The sequence below is a fragment of the Rhincodon typus genome, chromosome 1 (assembly GCF_021869965.1).
Source record: "Rhincodon typus isolate 14 chromosome 1, sRhiTyp1.1, whole genome shotgun sequence".
Lineage (NCBI taxonomy): Eukaryota > Metazoa > Chordata > Chondrichthyes > Orectolobiformes > Rhincodontidae > Rhincodon > Rhincodon typus.
In genome coordinates this window covers 120,017,559-120,036,623 of record NC_063332.1, presented here as the reverse complement: position 1 = coordinate 120,036,623, position 19,065 = coordinate 120,017,559, and the positions used below count along the sequence as shown (strand labels likewise).

The 19,065-nt window shown below is 42.3% G+C and overlaps 1 protein-coding gene across 1 annotated transcript in view; it reads left to right on the top strand.

Annotated features, from left to right (window-relative positions):
* Positions 1 to 5,945: 5,945 nt before the first annotated feature.
* The window catches only part of gar1 (GAR1 homolog, ribonucleoprotein), a 39,224-nt gene continuing 26,104 nt past the window's right edge, over positions 5,946 to 19,065 (top strand). The window contains exons 1-5 of the mRNA XM_048603887.1: positions 5,946 to 6,177; positions 12,322 to 12,543; positions 14,567 to 14,721; positions 16,984 to 17,043; positions 17,440 to 17,611. Coding sequence (XP_048459844.1) covers positions 12,336 to 12,543; positions 14,567 to 14,721; positions 16,984 to 17,043; positions 17,440 to 17,611 — 595 coding nt within the window. The 5' untranslated portion in view covers positions 5,946 to 6,177; positions 12,322 to 12,335. The remainder of the gene's footprint in view (positions 6,178 to 12,321; positions 12,544 to 14,566; positions 14,722 to 16,983; positions 17,044 to 17,439; positions 17,612 to 19,065) is intronic.

Genomic DNA, 19,065 nt, shown 5'->3' with positions numbered 1-19,065 from the left:
GTAGGTGTGTGTGTGTGGGTGTGTGTGAGGGTAGGTGTGCGGGTGTGGGTGTGTGTGAGGGTGGGTGTGTGGGTGTATGAGTGTGATTTCCCTGCAGCTGCCATTACCCAGGGAGGTGTGGATTTTGAACAGCGTGACGTGCTGAGTGGACACAGGTCAGATGCAGAACATGGAAGCGTTCTTCAACTGCAGGCAGTACCTGAGCCCAGTGCTGGGTGCGAGGCTCCTGACAGAATGCCAGTGATCCTGTCGATCATCTCATTCAAGGACATGTTGTAGCTGAGCTCCTCCAAGAACAGCATGATCTGAAATGGACCGTCAGATAACTGTGAGAAAATTTTTAGTGAAGGCACAGTCTGGACCTGCTCATCTCTTCCCTACAATAGGAGAAACAGTGCAACCTAGAGGTTTAACTGGTCCCATTTCTGACCCTTTACCTGCTTTTCATCAGTCTATATTTATATGTGCCTCCGAAAGACAAAGGTGTACACTCACAGGTGATCACTGCCGCAGTGATCAACTCAGTGCTCTTCCTGATCTAGTGATCTCTGATCTCAGCTACTTGGATCAGAGAGTTCCCTTTGTGGCCACAGGGGAGGTGGAGACAATCTGTCCACTTGTCTCAGCTTGTAGCCGATGTGGCAACTGTCCTCGGTATGAGAACAATATTCCAGATGCTGTTCTGCCAGCGTCAGCACAGATACACTGGACCATGTTGCTCAGGGAGCTAAGGTGGCAAATGATTATGGCAGCGCCCTGTGAGAGTTGGTATCCTCATCCTCCTCAGTGACTGCCTCCACAGTTGGCACACCAAATGGCTGGAAGGGACTGGTCGTTGGGGGTATCGATGGTGACAGTATTGGTCTTAGCGCCCTTATGGCTGAACCTGTGGGAGACAAAGAGAATCAGCCTTGGAGAGTAGAAACCTCTGCAGTGCTCAGGCTTCCCAATGCAGTTCTGCCTTCAGCATGTGCTAAATGGACTGGAGTGTAATGCACCCCATAATTAACACCATCAGTTAGAAAACAGCTATCTGTGCTCATGTTGGGAAGTGATGCTAACTGGGTTAAACTGTGGTTGGTGGTGGGTCTTGGTCTGATTTCTCGGTGGTATGTCGCAGGTCTCTCGGCGCCTCACGGTGGTGCCTTGGTTCAGCATTTAAGTTGATCCTGCCTGGGCATGTTCCAAGGCACTGGGGAGATCGGAGAGGCAGCAGGTCCAGTAGAAGCCAAGGTATCTGCACCAGCGACATCAGGAACAGACAGCCAAGGTCACCCCAGTGTGTGAGATAAGCACAGGACTCATCAAAGAGTGTTGAACTTTGAACTTATTCCTTTATTTTCCTAGTTTAAACTACAAAAGACTTTAATATAAACTATTATCCATTTCTTCATCTTTCTACTACCCTATGAAGTAAAGCTTAACTTTTTAACTCTCACTTCTCTTACTACTTTGTTTCTAAGTTCTTTGTACCTAGGTATCTTGGTACCTAAGATAGTGCCATGTGTGGTGACGTTACACACTTCTCGCTGCACTCCTGTACTTGAGTACAATAAAATCTAAAATCAAAATCTAAAAATCAAACCATCTGACTGATGGTGAAATAACTGTATCTTTGAAGCCCATTTGCTGGTAGAGAACTTTTGAAGAACTGCAATTCCTAGAAGCTGCAGATATTGTCTGTCCAGACAACAAATACCAGTCTACACAAGAACTAATTGTTGAGAAAATCAATATCTCCACATTAAGCCCACTTTCCCAAGATGGGAGGGTGAGGGTCATACACTAACCGATTATGATTCATATCTTAGTGTCTAAAGGTGCATCTAGGGGTAAGGACACTTTACAAACATATTTAATACAAACACCCACCACAAAGTCAGAAGTCCAGATTTAAAATTGATTGTTCAACATGAGTTTCCCTGATATCAGGAACCCAAAAATCAATGGGAGGTGAAAACCTCAGGGTACAGAATGCATGTGCCCCACTCACCACAAGGGGCAGAGCGCTCCTCCAGCTTCTGCTGTCAGTCCATTGTCTCTCCATCTCGGTCCACTGTCTCTCCATGACTGCAATTCCCTCAGTTTCCCTCCAGTCTTCCAAGCCCCACCTCTCCCAGCCCCTCGACCCTGTTTGCTGGACCACTCCCAAAGCTTCCCAGCTGACTGTCAGGTTCTCTCTCCTATTTCTGCCACTGGCCTGTCCAAATGGAGAAAAGAAACAAACAGCAAATTGTGATGCGGTACGGTCATTAAGTTTACCAGGACGTCCAGGTCCCAGGTTTTTCTGGGTTCTGCAGACATTACAACCTTTCCATAGCATTCCCGGAACTACCTGGACCAACTGAGAATTTGAAAGTGTGCTCTGGGGCCAAGCAAAGCCTTTTGCATATGTATTTGATTTTAGTGGATGAAAGCAGTGATGTTACTGATATGGCTCAGCTGACTATATGTATTCAGTAAGTTAATGGGAATATTTTCAGGACAGAGGAGCTTGTAAGATGGGTGGTGACAATAAATGACCTCTTGGATAGCTTGGTGAGTGGTTTGTAAATATCAGATATTAACCAGATAAAAGCTGTTCGTCTGACCACAGATAACATGCACTCAATGGTGAGTAAGGAAACAATGGTCTGGAAAATTGAAACTAAAATTATAAACTATCACCCCAAAACCAGTAAAGTTATTTCTAAGAGTTTTTTTGCATTAGAACAATCTAAAGATTTGAAAGTGAATCATGTTGTGAATATTTTTATTAATATGGTATGTTTTGGTTGAGGTACTGGCCTCAAACACCTGCTGTGTAATAAGTGTATGAAGACTGAGGAGCTGTTTTAGTATTTTTTCTGAATTGCTTGCTGAAAGGGAAACGTATTGATACCCTCACTTTCATGGTGGATATTACAGAACACCTAAACTCAACAGAAGTTGAAGAAGTAGCAGAATACACGATAGTGTCCCTACTTCTGAGCTAGGAGACCTAGGTTCAAGGCCCAGCTGCTCCAGAGCTGTGTTATGACAGGTTGATGGAAAATATTTACAAGATAAAATTTGGACCTTTGAACTGAAACTTTAGCTATGGGAGAAGAAACATCCCAGACTAACTTGAGATAATAAGGTGTAGAGCTGGATGAACACAGAAGGCCAAGCAGCATCAGAGGAACAGGAAAGCTGACATTTCGGGTCTGGACTAACTTGACACATTTTCCTGCCTTGAAATCACCGTCCGGCACTTTTTGGAATCAAGGTCTTTGCATCACAAGTGGTCAAGGCCAAAACTGATGAATTGTAAAAGGAATTTGAAGATCCATGAAAGAAATTTGGAATCTTCATTGCAAAATTATCTGTCAATCTTCATGCTGTACCAGTTGAACTCCAAACAGAGCTGCTGTCACTTTTGTGTTTGAAGGACAGACTTTGCAAACATCTGGCACCAAATTATTTCGAACTGAATTCTTTTGCAATGAAAATTCTTTCCATGTTGGCAGTGCGCACATGTCTGAACAAACATTTTCTGGCATAAATATTAACAAGTCTAACCCACATCCTCAACATTGCAAACCAGTCACAAACAGACCCCAGCATTTAACATATTCTCAGCCCAGTTGCTTACTTCAAATACTGATGTTTTAAACTATGCAATACAGCATATTAGGATTAATGACACAATAAATAAATAGATCTAAAATTTAGTAAGTACATGTAAGTTATGTTTATTTAATATTATTTGAATAACTTTTTTCTGAAGATGGACATAACCAGGATATTAGATCTGTCCCAATGTAAAAAATGGGTTTGCATGTTCAAGAACTAAGTCAACCTCACCACCCACTCTCATGACATTTCTCTCATCTAGTTACTAAACCAAATAATCCCATACTACTCCAAGGCACCCACTCTGGATGGAGTTGTTCAAAGGGATCACCACAATATAAGGACCTATGGAAGTCACTACCCCAGAGTGTAGTGCATGCCAGGACATTGAATAAATTCAAGGAGGAGATAGACAAAATTTTAATTAGTAATGAGCTAAAAGGTTATGGGGATTGGACAAGAAAGTGGAGTTGAGACCCACACGAGATCAGCCATCATCGAACTAAATGGTGGAGAAGTCTCAAGGGGCTGGATTGCCTATGCCTGCTCCTAGTTCCTAATCCTTACACAAAAACAGAAATTGCTACAGGAACTCAGCAGGTCTGCGGACAGAAATCAGAATTAACGTTTCAAGTCCGGTGACCCTTTTTCTGAAGTTCATGGTCGACAGTTCTTTGTTATATGCTTATGTTCTGTAGCCCAGAGTGAACCTGTCATTGAAGCGGTTTGATCCTGTGTAAATAGACATTGCCGCATCAAACATGGCAGGTCAGAGTCATTGTCATATCAGATTCAAATGTCAACTCTGCTTCTCTGACCAGATCTGCTGCGATTCTTCAGCACTTTCTGTTTTATTTAATTTCAGATCACCGACATTCGGAGTATTTTGCTTTTATTTGTCCGTTGGCACAGCTGCTAAGAAAGTTTGACCTGACGAAAGGATCAGATTGTAGCAGGAAGAAGTCACCATGAGATAGGGGATGTTCTGCTATGTCCTGTAGAAAGGTCCTACCTATCATTGGTCTCCTGCAGCTGTCCAACAAACCAAGGCCACATAAACACAAGTGGTCATATGTTTACCTGCCTTAGTCACAGCTTGTGGATTGTGTTTGGCCTCACACACTCAGTCTACTTGCAATGATGGATGCTAGAATGTCTTCTGGGTGGGCTTGGTCAAACAGTGACACAGAACAAAAGGCCAAAGGGAACGGAGTTCAGGAGAAAAGAAACAGGGCTGTCATTGTTGTTCATGAATATTGGTTTGTGTTCAGAATGTGCATCAACTACCTTCAATTGTCCAACAATGTCAGATATGGCGATGGGTTTCCCAGGTGGTGGTTACTGATCTATGTGGGTCTCAGCAGCACCCTGTGGGTTTGGAGGGTTCCCCATCATCTCCAAAATGTCTCTCCGGGAGACTTACTCCAGGGCTCCATGGTAGATGTTCCCACACTACAACAGTTCGATACATACAAGAGATGATGAATGATCTGCTCTGAAGAGTCAAAACACTAATTAGATTCACAATTGATCATAAGAGCCGGACTGCAAGAGTATGGTTCATATAGTTCCCAGGATATAATCAACTACACCCATATGGCTTTTAGAGTTTCTTGGGAACAGAGAAGAACACTAGCAAGTAGTCATGGCACCGAGAAATGTGATGTGAAGGTGCTGGTGTTGGACTGGAGTGGACAAAGTCAGAAGTTCCATTACACCAAGTTATTTGAAAGCAGTGCTCCGAAAGCTTGTGATTTCAAATAAACCTGTTGGACTATAACCTTGTGTCATGTGACTTCTGAATTTGACCAAGAAATATGTCGGGGCTTTCAGAGACCATCCCATCTTCATATGTTTTTCCCAGAATGAGGTACCTACACACTCAGCAGTATGGCGCATACAAACCACACAAAAATCCACATTAAGACTGGCACCAATAACCTGCTCACTGATAGTCTGGCCTCAGCCATGGTCAAGCAGCTCCAAACTAGGTTTTCGTCCAAACATGGACAAAAGAAGTGAACTCCAGAAGTGAGCATTACGAAACTTAGCAAAGAACTGGCGGAGAAGATTTCCATGAGGTCAGGAATGGGATATTCAATATCCTGCTCTGATAAGGGTGCATTGGTTTAGCACATTCAATCCTGAGCACATTTGACATTCTTTGAATTCTTTGTTCTTGCCCATTTAGGTGTAATGTTCTGCAAGTATTCAGCTCAAAGTTTCCCTGTAAAGAATTTCTCAGTAGTTTGAGGGATGCTCTTCAACGTAACGATATGACATGAGCAACCAGGAGCTGCCAAATAAAACGTGCCCTGCTGTAATTCCCAATTGTTTCGCTGCTGGTGCAATGCTCGTACTCTGTCGCTAGAGGGGGCTCCACCGCTCTGTGTACTTGCGACAATCTGCCTGAAGAGGGCGCGCAGGGCGGTATCTGTAATACGGCAGGTCACGGATGAAAAGAAGCGTCCCAAAACTGTCGTAAAGTCCCGGTTCCTGAAATGCACTCATTGAAAACCCTGGAAGAATGTCGAGGGTGGATCAGAGTTTGAAATGTCATAGGCGTCCTTGAAGTTTGTAAAGGTAAAATAATTTCAAGGTATTGTAATACAGAGGCATTAGCTTTCTTACAGGACTCAAATAAGCGAGTTAAGTTTAGGATTGTGTGTGTGTTTTTTGTTCCTTGCAGCAGGGACGCGTGCACGTGGCTGAAGGAGCAGCGCGTGCTCCGGGTAACGTTCTATCTCTGGGCCAGGGTTCGGTGAGTGAGTGGAGCCGCGCGCTGCTCAGGGGACCAGGTTGCACGGAGTGGCCCTTGCACCCCGGGTCCATCGGATCTTTGTGCTCCTTCCTGTGACAGGCATGGCCACTGCTCAGAGGGTCGAACCAGAAACTGGATTTCACGACAAGCTGTGTGCTCCTACACTTTCATTGTGCTCCCCCCCGCCCCATCTTAATTTTGCGCTGCAGGTTTTGCAATAGTGACATTCAAAAGAATTGAATTCAAGGCAATGGCTCCACATCGTTTGTTTCCTCAGTGGAGATGATCACCCAAGAGTTGCAGCGACGATAAGGGCCCCTGGATTGGTTTAGGGCGTGAAGGAATCGATCCGAAACAAAGAGGCCCTGAGCAATGGAGGTTTAGAGGATTGGAAGAGCTTCTCAAGAAGCTGGGACAAAACCATTTATTTGGGAATGAAGTTCCGTTTGCTTTTCTTTCTAAATTCTAATGCACACTTTTGAAATTATTTATGGGTTCCACTTCTCTTGCACTGTCCTGCCAGTCGTTCTCACAGGATGCTCAGTATCCCTTTCTGACACCTATTTGAAATCAACAGAATAAAATGTTCTAACCCAAAACAAAAATGAGCTGGAATACGCAAATGGTTAGCAAGGGGACGGTTGAAAAAAGTGCAAGCAATCAATCTTGCTGATGAAAGCAGGAGATTTTAAGGCTTAACTCGCATGTGATAATTGTGCCAGGTTTTGTGAGTGATCTTGTTCATTCTGAAAGAAGGCCAGGTAAAGAACTGAAGTTTGGACAGGTAACAAAAGGAGAATGCAATTTAGCAGTCACTTCAGAGAGATCAGAGGGTTTGGAAAAGTACAAGCGCACAGTGGGTCAGACACCATCTGTTGTGAAAGGAACAGTTAATGTTTCAGGCTAATGACTACTTAGAATGTTTGTCTGAGGAAACTGGACTAAAGAAATTTAGGGGTGGCACAGTGGCTCAGTGGTTAGCACTGTTGCCTCACAGCGCCAGGAGCCCATGTTTGATTCCACCCTTGGGCAACTGTGTGGAGTTTGCATGTTCTCTCAGTGTCAGCACAGGTTTACTCCAGGTGCACTGATTTTCTCCCACAGTCCAAAGATGTGCAGGCTAGGTGGATTGGTCGTGCCCATAGTGTTCAGAGATGTGTAGATTTGGTGCATTGGGTCTGGGTGGCTTGCTGTGAGGGTCACCGTGGACTTGTTGGGCTGAAGGGCCTGTTTCCACACTGTAGGGATTCTATGATTTGGCCTTCGAGCTGAGAAAACATCACATTGAAACAGACTTTGAGAGAAAATAGATGTCAAGAGGAAGTAATAATTAAGAAGGGTAGGTGGGTCAAGTATGTTTTGAAGGTTACAGGCACAGTCTAGAAAAAGGGAATGGTGAACAGTGACAGTGGGAGTCAGAATTGAATCTAGAGGAGATCTAGAAAACCAAGGGTACATCTTGTGCTACGAGGTCAGTGGTTCCATATAATTGACAGCAGACAGGAAAAGACATCAGTGTGTACATTCTCTACTACCCCATTGAAATCTGGGTGAGGTCTAAATCAAATAAAAACACAGGCCAATTAAAGGAAAGGAACCTGGAAAAGTAGCTTTGACTTGTACAACAAGAACAAGTCCATATGACCACTTTTAGCTTGATTATGATTTGTACATTTCAGAAGCTTGTTCCACAGACCCATTATTTCCTTGGAAAGCATTAATCTTTTGATATTTGACCTAGATCATGACGTGCATAATTGGAAATTGTGACCTTAGACTGAAAAGAAAGAAATTCAAGTCTTAATCATTAACAAGTAATAATTCTTTGGTAGTGTAGAATTTAAGTATTAGTGATAAAAGGGCATTTTTAAAATTTATCATCTGGCATACATTGGTATTACTTGTGAATTGTGCTAATGTGAAGAGTAAACAGCATTATATACTGAGAGAAGAGAGTGCTGATTAATTGACAAGTGGGCTCTGATTGTAGGAGTTGTCATGGAGAACACACCAGTTAAATGTTGACTGATAGTTAACTGCGAAGCTTTGTAAATTTTAAATCAGGCAGGTTTGCTATAATTGATCAAGGCATAACCCCGAGAAATTGACCAGAGAATAGTTGTAACCCATTCTGAGTTGAGACAGGCACAATGTGTGTAAATGCTCCGTCTGCAAAGAACCAAGCTCTCTGTGCCTTCTAGAATTGTGTAACTGCAAGCCCAGATGACAGTTGTGAATTGGTTTCACTGTAATTCGTGTCATATTTGGGATTACTTAACAGATATTGTCCAGTTGCAAGATTACATTTAATGTTGGATAGTACCTTTTTAAGTTTTGCAAGCATGGGCTGAAATGTACAGACAGATCCACCAGTTTTTGAGACATGTGCCTTACATACCTAGCTTCACACCAGCACTGAAATCGATATGCCGCAGTATAAGATAGGCAGAGCGTCTTTTGGCTTGATGGCAGCATCTTTTTAGTGGCACTGCTGGTGTCACGATTGCATAAAGCAGAGAGCAACAGTTAGCTTCACCTGTTTCTCAAGCATCTGTGATACCTTCCTCTTTCAGCGCAATCTGAGAGAGACTGTGCATTTCTCAGGACAGTCTTCAGGCTGTTGATGAAATTCCGCATTATACCACAAGAAATGACATGATCGAAGTCACCTTGATCCTGCAGAATGGCTTTTATGTCGTATCTCATCAGCAAGCTTGCTCAATGAAGAAATGATTCGGGTCCTACTTCCAAGGCTGTTGGTAATATTTCTTGCAAATTCAAGTGAAGGAGACCTGATGTATACGTTGACCAGTGGAAGTAGGCTTGTTGTAGACAGTGACATCAAAGAAAGGGGCCTTATTTGACAGTTCCATCTCAGAGGTGAATTTGAGTGCAGGATGGAGCCCCGTGTGAGGAAATTCTTGCGTGCACCTGTGGTTTGGGGAAATGGTGACATAGAAGTAACATCATTGGGTTTCTGTATTATTAACACAATCTCGTGCATTGGAAACATAGGAGCAAATCTGACTATGGGCAGCTGGTGGAATTTAAATTCATTAATATATCTGAAATTGAAAGCTGGTATCAGTAATGGTGACCATGAAACCATTGATTATGTAAAAAGCCATCTGTTCACTAATGGGGATGGAAATTTGCCATCCTTATCTGTCTGGCCTACAAGTGACTTCTGACTCCGAACAATCTGGTTAACTCTTAACTGCCCTCTGCAATGGTCTCGCAAGCCTGTTAGTTGAAGGGCAGTTAGATATGGGCAACAAAGGCTGGCCTTGCCAGCAATGCTTACATCCTGTAAAAGAGTAAAGGAAAGAATTCAAATATAGCAATGTATCGTCAACATATCAGAAAAATGCAAGGAATTGGAGGTTAGGTTTTTTTTCAAACACATGTTTCTCGTGGAACCCAGCAAAGTTGTTTGAGAGATCTGGGCCTAACAGGAATCCCATGGCAACCCCATCAATTTGGGACATATGTGGTGTCATTAAAACTGAACTCAACTGTGCTGTTTGATATTGTGACCAATCAAAGGCAGCCTGCCTGTTTTAAATGATGCTTGGTAATATCAGTTGTCATCTAACCAGTGCATTATCCATGATAGTGACCCTATTGATCAGAGTCAAACCAATCAGCACACTTGTATCAAAGTATAAAATATTGTTTTCCTATGGTTGGTTGGCTCGTCGAGTTGGTTTGTTAGTTCGCAGACATTTCATTACCCTGTTCGTTAACATCATCAGCGCAGCCTCCAATGAAGCTTCATTGATGATGTTACCCAGCAGGGTAATGAAACATTTGCGAACTAACGAACCAGCTCAGCGAGCGCACCAACCACAGCATCCACAACCTGAGCTACAAATCTACTCGAACCTCAGATATTGTTTTCCCTTATATTGGTATATCTTATGATTTGGCCTGATAAGTGCAAGATGGAGAACTTTGATACAGTTGTATATGAGAGGCATGTGTGAGCTGGTGAGTTTGTAATGATCTACAAGTGGTTGACTGTGTGTGTGAGACAGCGAGTGACTGCAAATGTGTGCATGCATGACAGAGTTAATAGTGTTGAATTAGTTAATAATGTAATAAATAAAGATATGGTGGGGCTTCTACAACCCATACAGTGTGTGGTCCTGTTCCGAGGAAGAGCACCCAGCATGCTGCTTATGTCCTGGACAACCACATGCAGGATGTGTTGTCACCTGGAGTGGTTCAAGTTCCAGGTTTTGAAGCTTCATTCGCAGCTGCCATCGCTGCGATGCATCCAGAGGTTTAGCGGTTTGTGATAACCCATTTCTGGTAGATGCAGTTTGCAGGTGGAGAAGGAATGGGTGACTGAATAGGACAAAGGGCGGAAATGATTTGAGAATTGTTCCAGAGATAAGCGATTTCAGTTGTATGGATAGATCGGCAAATGGGGGTGTTTTCCTTGGAGGAGAAAGTGGAGACATATTCAAAACCAAAAAATGTCTGGAAGTGTGTTCCCACTGGTGAGAACATCAAGAATAAGCAAGCATTGCTTCTTCTGCCAATCACCAAAATCAATGGTGACATATGGCAAAATTCTTTAGACAGTGAGTGATTATGATCTAGAATGCACCACTTGAGAGTCTGGTGGTGGCGGATCCGATCTTGGCTTTCAAATGGGAGTTAGATACTCATTTGAAGAGAGAAAATTTGCAGGGCTACCACAAAGTCGTGTGAGTGGAACTAACCAATCATCAGCCCAAACCTCAGGGGTATCTAACAGAACATTTGGGTATTGCCTACAAGTCTGGAGTTTCGCAGATTTTCACGTTATCTGCAAACCTGCAGATTGCTCCCCCAACTACGACATCTAGATGATTAGTAGAAATAATAAATTGCAATGACCCTAACCCTGTGGAATGACTAATGACTCGTTTCCAACCACTTTCCAAAATGAAATCTACCTATAATGTCCCCCTCACAAAAGCACTTTCAAGGCAGTTTTCATTTGATTTTTATACTAGCTGAGGCTTTGTATTGCATACGAAGCATTTTCCATGGTCATCAAATATGGAATTTGGAAATTGGAGTTCAGAAAATGCAGTGAGTTTATCACAACCAATATGTTAAACTTCTTCAAACAGTACAAATGCAGGGACTTGCTTTGACCTCAAATGCATTGTCTGGAAGGATGGTGGAAGCAGATTTAATAGCTTTCAGATGGCAGTTAGTTGAACAAAAGGGGAAGAATTTACAAGGTTATTACATAAGGTCATGAAAATTAAACACTGCTCCATCGCTGTCTAGACCTTCAGGTGGATATCATCTGGACTGGCTTTGATAAAGTTTCAGAATCTGTTGAGAATTTTCTGGCTGCCGTACTGGTATTAAGGTTGTGAATGAAGAAGAAATGGATATGGTCACAGGATTAGCAAGGGCCAAAAAATTTCTTCTCTGAGGCCAGAAACAAGAGGCATGGCTTAAGGGCAACAATGGATGGAGGCAGCTGAACCTAACTTTTAAAATTTTGCTAAATGTCTGGAAACTCTCTCATGATGTTTTGAGTGTAGAGTAGTTGTAGAGAGGTTTAAGACAACAGACGGTAGTTGGGTGTATTCGTTTTTCCCACCGCGTTTCCTGCAAGTAATTAAGTCACGTTTGGTTCTTGCAGCCCTGAATGTATTCTAAAATACATCATTAAGCTGGCAAATTCATAATCTTCAGCACTTTCTGTCCCAGATAATTAAAAGAGTCCATTTTGCAGTGTTGATTAACCACATTTCCTCGCAGTCTGACTGACCCTATCCCTTTAATAATTGTGCGGTTGGTTTCTGCATTTAAAGATGCAAGCAATGCTATGCATCTGTTTGCCTCTGCGTAACCCATTCATGGTGAATTGTGAGCCCTGGATGTGTGACTGCCCAGAGAAAGGAACTGATGCTCACGCCCCTGACTATTAAATCTTAATCTGCTTTTCCTTTCAGAGATTTTGATTGTGATGTCGTTTCGAGGAGGTAGGGGTGGAGGAGGAGGAGGTGGTGGCTTTGGTAGAGGAGGAAGAGGTGGTGGTGGAGGACGAGGAGGTGGTTTCGGTGGAGGACGAGGAGGCGGTTTCGGTGGAGGGCGAGGAGGTGGAGGATTCCGCGGGGGAGGACGAGGAGGCTACAATAGAGGATATGATCAAGGACCTCCTGATAGCGTAGTCGGTAAGAGGATTACAATCGATTTTAAAATACCACCATTCTAAACCACGGGATCATTGCCGTTCACGTAAATATTTGAAACATTTCCGTGGTTCAGTTGTTAGTTTGCTCCATCCAGTGATGACTTTTTTCCGCCAGAGATTAGTGAAGTAGACCAGCTATTTGGTCTCTTGATTATGTAAATAATTTAAGTGCTTTTTTTAATTCATTTTATTCACTCATGGGATGTGGGCGTCGCTGGCCAGCATTAAAATTGCTCATCCCTAGTTGTCCTTGAGAAGGTGGTGGTGAACTGCCTTCTTGAACCGCAGCAGTCTTCCTGCTGTGGGTTGACCCACAATGCCATTAAGGAGGGAATTCCAGGATTTTGACCTAGCGACAGTGAAGGAACAGCGATATATTTCCAAAACAGGATGGTGAATGGCTTGGAGGGGAACTTGCATGTGGTGGTGTTCCCATGTATCTGCTACCCTTGTCCTTCTGGATGGAAGTGGTTATAGGTTCAGAAGGTGCTGTCTGAGGATCTTTGGTGATTTTCTGAAGTGCATCGTATAGATAGTACACACTGCTGCTACTGAGCGTCGGTGGTGGAAGGAGTGGATGCTTGTAGATGTAGTGCCAATCAAGTGGGTTGCTTTGTCCTGGATGGTGTCAAGCTTCTTGAGTATTGTTGGAGCTGCACCCATCCAGGCAAGTGGGAAGTATTCTATCACACTCCTGACATGAGCCTTTTAGCTGGTGGACAGACTTTGGGGAGTCAGGTGTGTTAATTGCCACAGTATTCTTAGCCTCTGACCTGCTCTTGTCGACGCTTTGTGATGAGTTCAGTTGAGTTTCTGGTCAATGGTAACCTCCCAAGATATTGACTGTGGGAGACTCAGTGATGGTAACACCATCGAATGTCAAGGGCCAATGGTTAGATTGGCTATCATTAATGATAGCCATAGCCTGGCATTTGTGTGGTTCAAATGTTTGCTGCTGTGACTTTCCACACAGTTAATGAAGTGGGGTGACAGTGTAGGTGCAATTCCCTGAATGTGCTTGAATGCAAACATCGTGCAATATCATGATGCTTTTGACCCACGCGAGTTGATCCAGTGTCAGGGTACCAGATTTGGTCAACTCATGTAGGCAGCAGCTTTGCAATTCACAGCAAGAAAAGAAACAAGCATTCTGATGCAAGGTAGGCCCTGTACTGGGGGCTTTTCAAAGGATACTCACCAGTGTAGCTAAGACACTTTTTGATTTGCTTGCAGTGATGCAAAGTTTGTGGAAACATTGTAGTGAGTTACTGGAGCAGTTTGGAGGTTTCTTGCTGCCAGCAGAAAGGGAGGAAATAACCTTGCTGTGCAACGATCACCCTCCTGTCACTGCGGCACCACTTGCTCAGCAATGTGAACAGGTCATTTGAAACATACGGGCATGGTAGCAGGGAGAAACCATTCAGCCTGTTGAGCTGGCTCTGCCATTGCAAATGGATCATTGCTGATCATTTACCTCAATGCCACTTTCTGACGTTATCTCCATATCGCTTGATGTCCTTAATATCCAGAAATCTATCATTTTTGGTCTTGAACCTGCTCAATACAGAGATGCTGCACCTTTCTGGGGCACAGAATTCAAAAATCTATCACCCCCTTGGTGAAAAAATTCTGACTGATCTCTATTAATTGGCCTACCCCTTATTCTGAGATTACGTCCCTGCCTCTACACTCGCCCAAGTACGGGAGTAAGAGCTGGTGGCTCTGAGTGTTAATTTGGTCCAGTCAATTTCCAATACTTGCATTCTTTAAGAATTGTTTAAAGAAGGCTCACTTTGTGAGATTGACTTGGGGGATCAAAATGATGTATTGTGTGACCAAAATTATTTCACCTGTGGAGCTAAGAAAAGTAGTGGGAGAAAGAAAAGTTAATAGTGTGCAGTTCTGCGTATATCTACATATTACATATGGTTTGACATAAATTTTTTTGTGTCAGTTTTGAGATTATGCATGTCTAATATTTGCTACTTTTTTTTAAAATGTAGAATTGGGGCATTTCATACATCCTTGTGAAGATGAAATTGTTTGCAAATGCACCTCTGAAGAAAATAAAGTCCCGTACTTCAATGCGCCCGTCTATTTGGAAAACAAAGAACAAATTGGAAAAATTGATGAAATATTTGGGCAGCTCAGAGATTTTGTATCCTTTCATAAGTTAATGTTGAGAAAGAACTTTAACTAACATGACTACAAAGTTGATTACAACATAACGTTATGATGTTGCATTTGATGATATTGTACCAGCCAGTATTTTCTTTGGAACCAGAGGAAAATTACTGCACAGAAAGAGACAGACAACCAATTATCTCTGTCTTGGCAGAATAAACTAGCCACCAGTTTTAATCCCACTTTCCAGTACCTGATTTGTAGCCTTGCAGGTTACAGTGCATCAGGTGCAGATCTAGATCCAATAATCAAACTCAGCGTATTCACGTCCTTCCCCATAATCCGTACACCAAATCTCGTGGCTCACCTAATCAGTGATGGGTACTTCTATGGACAGCCCTAGGTTCCCATGATCTTATGGTATTAGCTAGACATTGAAATCTCGGCCTTGGGATCTTTCTGTGCATCCTATTCATTCGCATTGCAAAATGGTTATACTCTTTCGGGTCTTTCTCGGACTTGCTTATCTGTAAGGACAGCTCAAATTCTATTACCCATTGTATTTTGATGCTGTCTTTTATTACATTCAGTTACTCCTTTTATTTTCCCACTGTCCCAATTACATAATGTAAAAATAAAATGTCAGTTAATTTTGACTAATTGTTATAAAGTTAACTTCTGTTATAAAGTTAATTATAAGTGTAACATTGTACAACTACTTCTACTGTCAGTGATTTGTAATTTGTGGGTTGTAAGCAATCTATCTTGTTCAGGGCATAAGAGAAGGCGTCTCCTAAGGCCTGTTAACCTTCACATCTAAGCTTACATGATTTTTTATAAGGCTCGTATTATTATTCTGGTTATGTATTGAAATCAACTTCTATGATTAGAGCGTTTTTAGCTAGAAACTGTTTAATATCGCTGGTAGCTTCAAAGAGACAACTGTTTACTACAAAATAACTTTAGCTGTCATCCTTGCAGCTGCTTAAGGACCTAATCTAGCACCTGACGTTATTCATTTACTGGGACAATCATCCTTTCATTAATAAAGCTGGAATTGGTCATTTATCTGTCTTAAGGCATCCTTTTGTCAGAACTGTCTCGGATGGGAACATACAACGTTCTTTTACTGACCTTTGAGCAGTTCAAAGGTACCATTGTATTTCACTGCGTGAACAGGCTATTTAGTTTTGCTTAGCTTCTGTCTGCCATCTTGTAAGCAGGCATGGGCCGCTTAGTGTGGTCAGGTACAAGTCACCTTGCAAAGCCAGGTACGGGTCATCCCTATAGTAGTGAAGGTGGTGTTTAATTTACTTGTCTTTATTGGTCAGTGCATTGAGTACAGGAGTTGGAAGGTCATGTTACGGCTGTACAGGTCATTGATTAGACCACAATTGGAATACTGTGTTCAGTTTTCGTCTCCCTGCTATAGGAAAGATATTGTGAAACTTGAAAAGATTCGGAAAAGATTTACAAGGATGTTGCCAAGGTTGGAGAGTTTGAGCTATAGGGAGAGGCTGAATAGGCTAGGGCTGTTTTCCCTGGAGCGTCGGAGGCTGAGGGGTGACCTTATAGAGGTTTATAAAATCACGAGGGGCGTGGATAGGGTAAATAGGCAAGGTCTTTTCCCCAGGATAGGGGAGCTCAAAACTAGAGGGCATAGGTTTAAGTCAGAGGGGAAAGATATAAAAGGGATCTGAGGGGCAACTTTTTCGTGCAGAGGGTGGTGCATGTATGGAATGAGCTGCTAAAGGTGATGGTGGAGGCTGGTACAATTACAGCATTTAAAAGGCATTTGGATGAGTACGTGAATAGGAAGGATTTAGCGGGATATTGGCCAAAATGCTGGCAAATGGGATTAAATTAATTTGGGATATCTAGTCAGCATGGACGAGTTGGACCGAAGGTCTGTTTCCGTGCTGTATATCTCTGTAAGTATCTGCATCGCCATTTCCTTTATTCTTCCCTTCTAGTCAGCTTTCGTTTTGCCTGTACCGCTTTGGAAGGATGAGTGAGTAAATATCAGATATTCACCATATGAGATATGAGAGGGGCAAATTATAAGGGGCTTTATTCCTGGGCTGGTTTGTACCTGATTGCTTACAGAATGTATGTACTGGGGGAGGGCACAGAGGCTCTGATTAAACTTTAAAATAAAAGACTTGTTGCTCGCTTCAAAAAATTGCAGCATGTTCATTTATAATTAAATACACAAGTATACGCTGTATGATAGTCTCTTATTTGAACACTTGTGTATGTGTAATGCTATCTAATTTTCTTTAACTGAAATTAACAGTATTTTTCAGTTAAATTGTCAGACAACATGAAAGCTTCTTCTTTTAAGAAACTACAGAAGGTAAGTTTTTTTTCTTGTGAAGATTAACAGCTAAGGAAAGTTGGAGTTATTCTGCTTTGAAAATTCAGACTGTGGAGGAGTGGAGAATAATTTATGGATACCACCCACTGCCCCCAACCCCTACTGCACACGATGCGCGCGCGCACACAATAAAAGAACAATGAGGGCCTTGGTTAACAACCTATATCTCCAGTTGTGATTGAACTTTGAATTTGTATAAACCAATTGTAAATTCTATCTACCGATATTGGTTTTGGATGCTCCTGCACGTCGCTTAAGTTGTCAAATGTAAAAGTGACCTTTTATTGTTGGTTTCTGCTTGAAGCAGTTTCTTAGAGATGCGTATGAAACAGGCCTTTTTGTGCAGACTCGAGTTGTTTCTCACTTTCCTTGCAGTTCTATATCGATCCAGCTAAACTACTCCCTCTTCAGCGATTCTTACCTCGGCCACCTGGTGAAAAGGGCCGAGGGAGAGGAGGTCGTGGAGGAGGACGAGGGGGACGAGGCGGTGGATTTGGAGGGCGAGGCGGTGGATTTGGAGGGCGAGGCGGTGGATTTGGAGGGCGAGGTGATAAGATGTATCCATTAATTGAACATTTGTTGATACTGTCATTAATACTGGTTGCCTTGGAAAGCTCAGTGGATTTGTTGTACTGCATGTGGTAGGCAGAGATTCATGAAAGTGAGAAAAGTGAAGCAGTGCAGGATGTTATTATGTTCCTGATATCCAGATGGTGAAGGAAGAAACTAGAGCCATCTTTACTTAGTATTGATTTATTCAGAGTATTTCGTTACAGGTACACATGCTTAAATCACCCCCTTGTTAGTAAGTGTCACCTTGTTCTTTTATTTATATTTAACCTGCTGGGTTGTGTTATGACACACTTCAATGACTATCAGTGAAGTGGGACCTGAACCCAGACCTTTTGGCCCAGAGGTAGGGAACGACCATTATGTCACAAGACCTTAAACTGTGTGTTCAAGGAAGCATCCAATCCATACCAGTCAGCTGTGTATACTTTGGTGCAGTTATGCAAGATGGCCCTAATGTATGTTAAGCTGCAGTTTTGTTAATTGACAATTAGAGGTGATGCCAGAATTAATACTACTTTCCCATATAACATTTCACCCAACAGAAGCAAGTATAGTGATAATGAAAGGCTGTTAATGGGCTGCTAAAAGTAGTTTATGCTTGAACCTAAGAGTTTTGAAAATATCTGAGTTAATGTTGAAAACCTGGTATTACAAGAGCTGCTTCCACACAAGTCACCTATCAAGTACTCACGAGGTAACTGCAGCCCTGGTAACTATATTAACCCATGCTAACATTCATCTGGGAAGTTTATAATTGTGCGTGAGCCTTACCTTGCTTATTGTGCTTTATGCTGTGGTGTGGATGTGAAGCTGAATTTGTAATGGAAGAGAAAAATTAAGTTTATCGCATGGAGTAGAGTTTCTTAATTTCGTTTAGTGATGTTTTTCCACCTGGATCAGCAATGGGATATTAAATGGAGTTGATTGCAACCACTGTTACATTGTCAGTCCTCAGGAAACTTCTGTGACATTAGTCAGAAGCAGAAGGGAAAAATTACACCACAGGACATGGCCGTTCAGCCTGTCCTCTCCATGCTGGCTGCTAATGAGCCATTTCACAGCAATTCATGTTCTTTTGTATGTGCAAGTGATGTTGAGGTTTACATTTCAACATGCCTAGGCATTCCAATATGAACATGATAGGCCGAATCACCCCCTATGCTATAATAAGCTGCCAATCGTCATTGTTGCTATAAATTAGGAAATGTCTTTTTATAAGTTTAACTTATTGTAACAGTTCCGTCATTAACATGTAAATCTAAGCCTATTATTTTAATGTTTATAAACTAAATCAGCAAATTTAATATTAATGCCTATAATACCTTTATAATACAAATGGAGAGCCAAAAGATTGAGTGCACTGTTCTCTTGTTTAGTACTTTGAAAATTGATTTTATTGGAGCTGCTTGAATGTGCGTGAACTTGTTA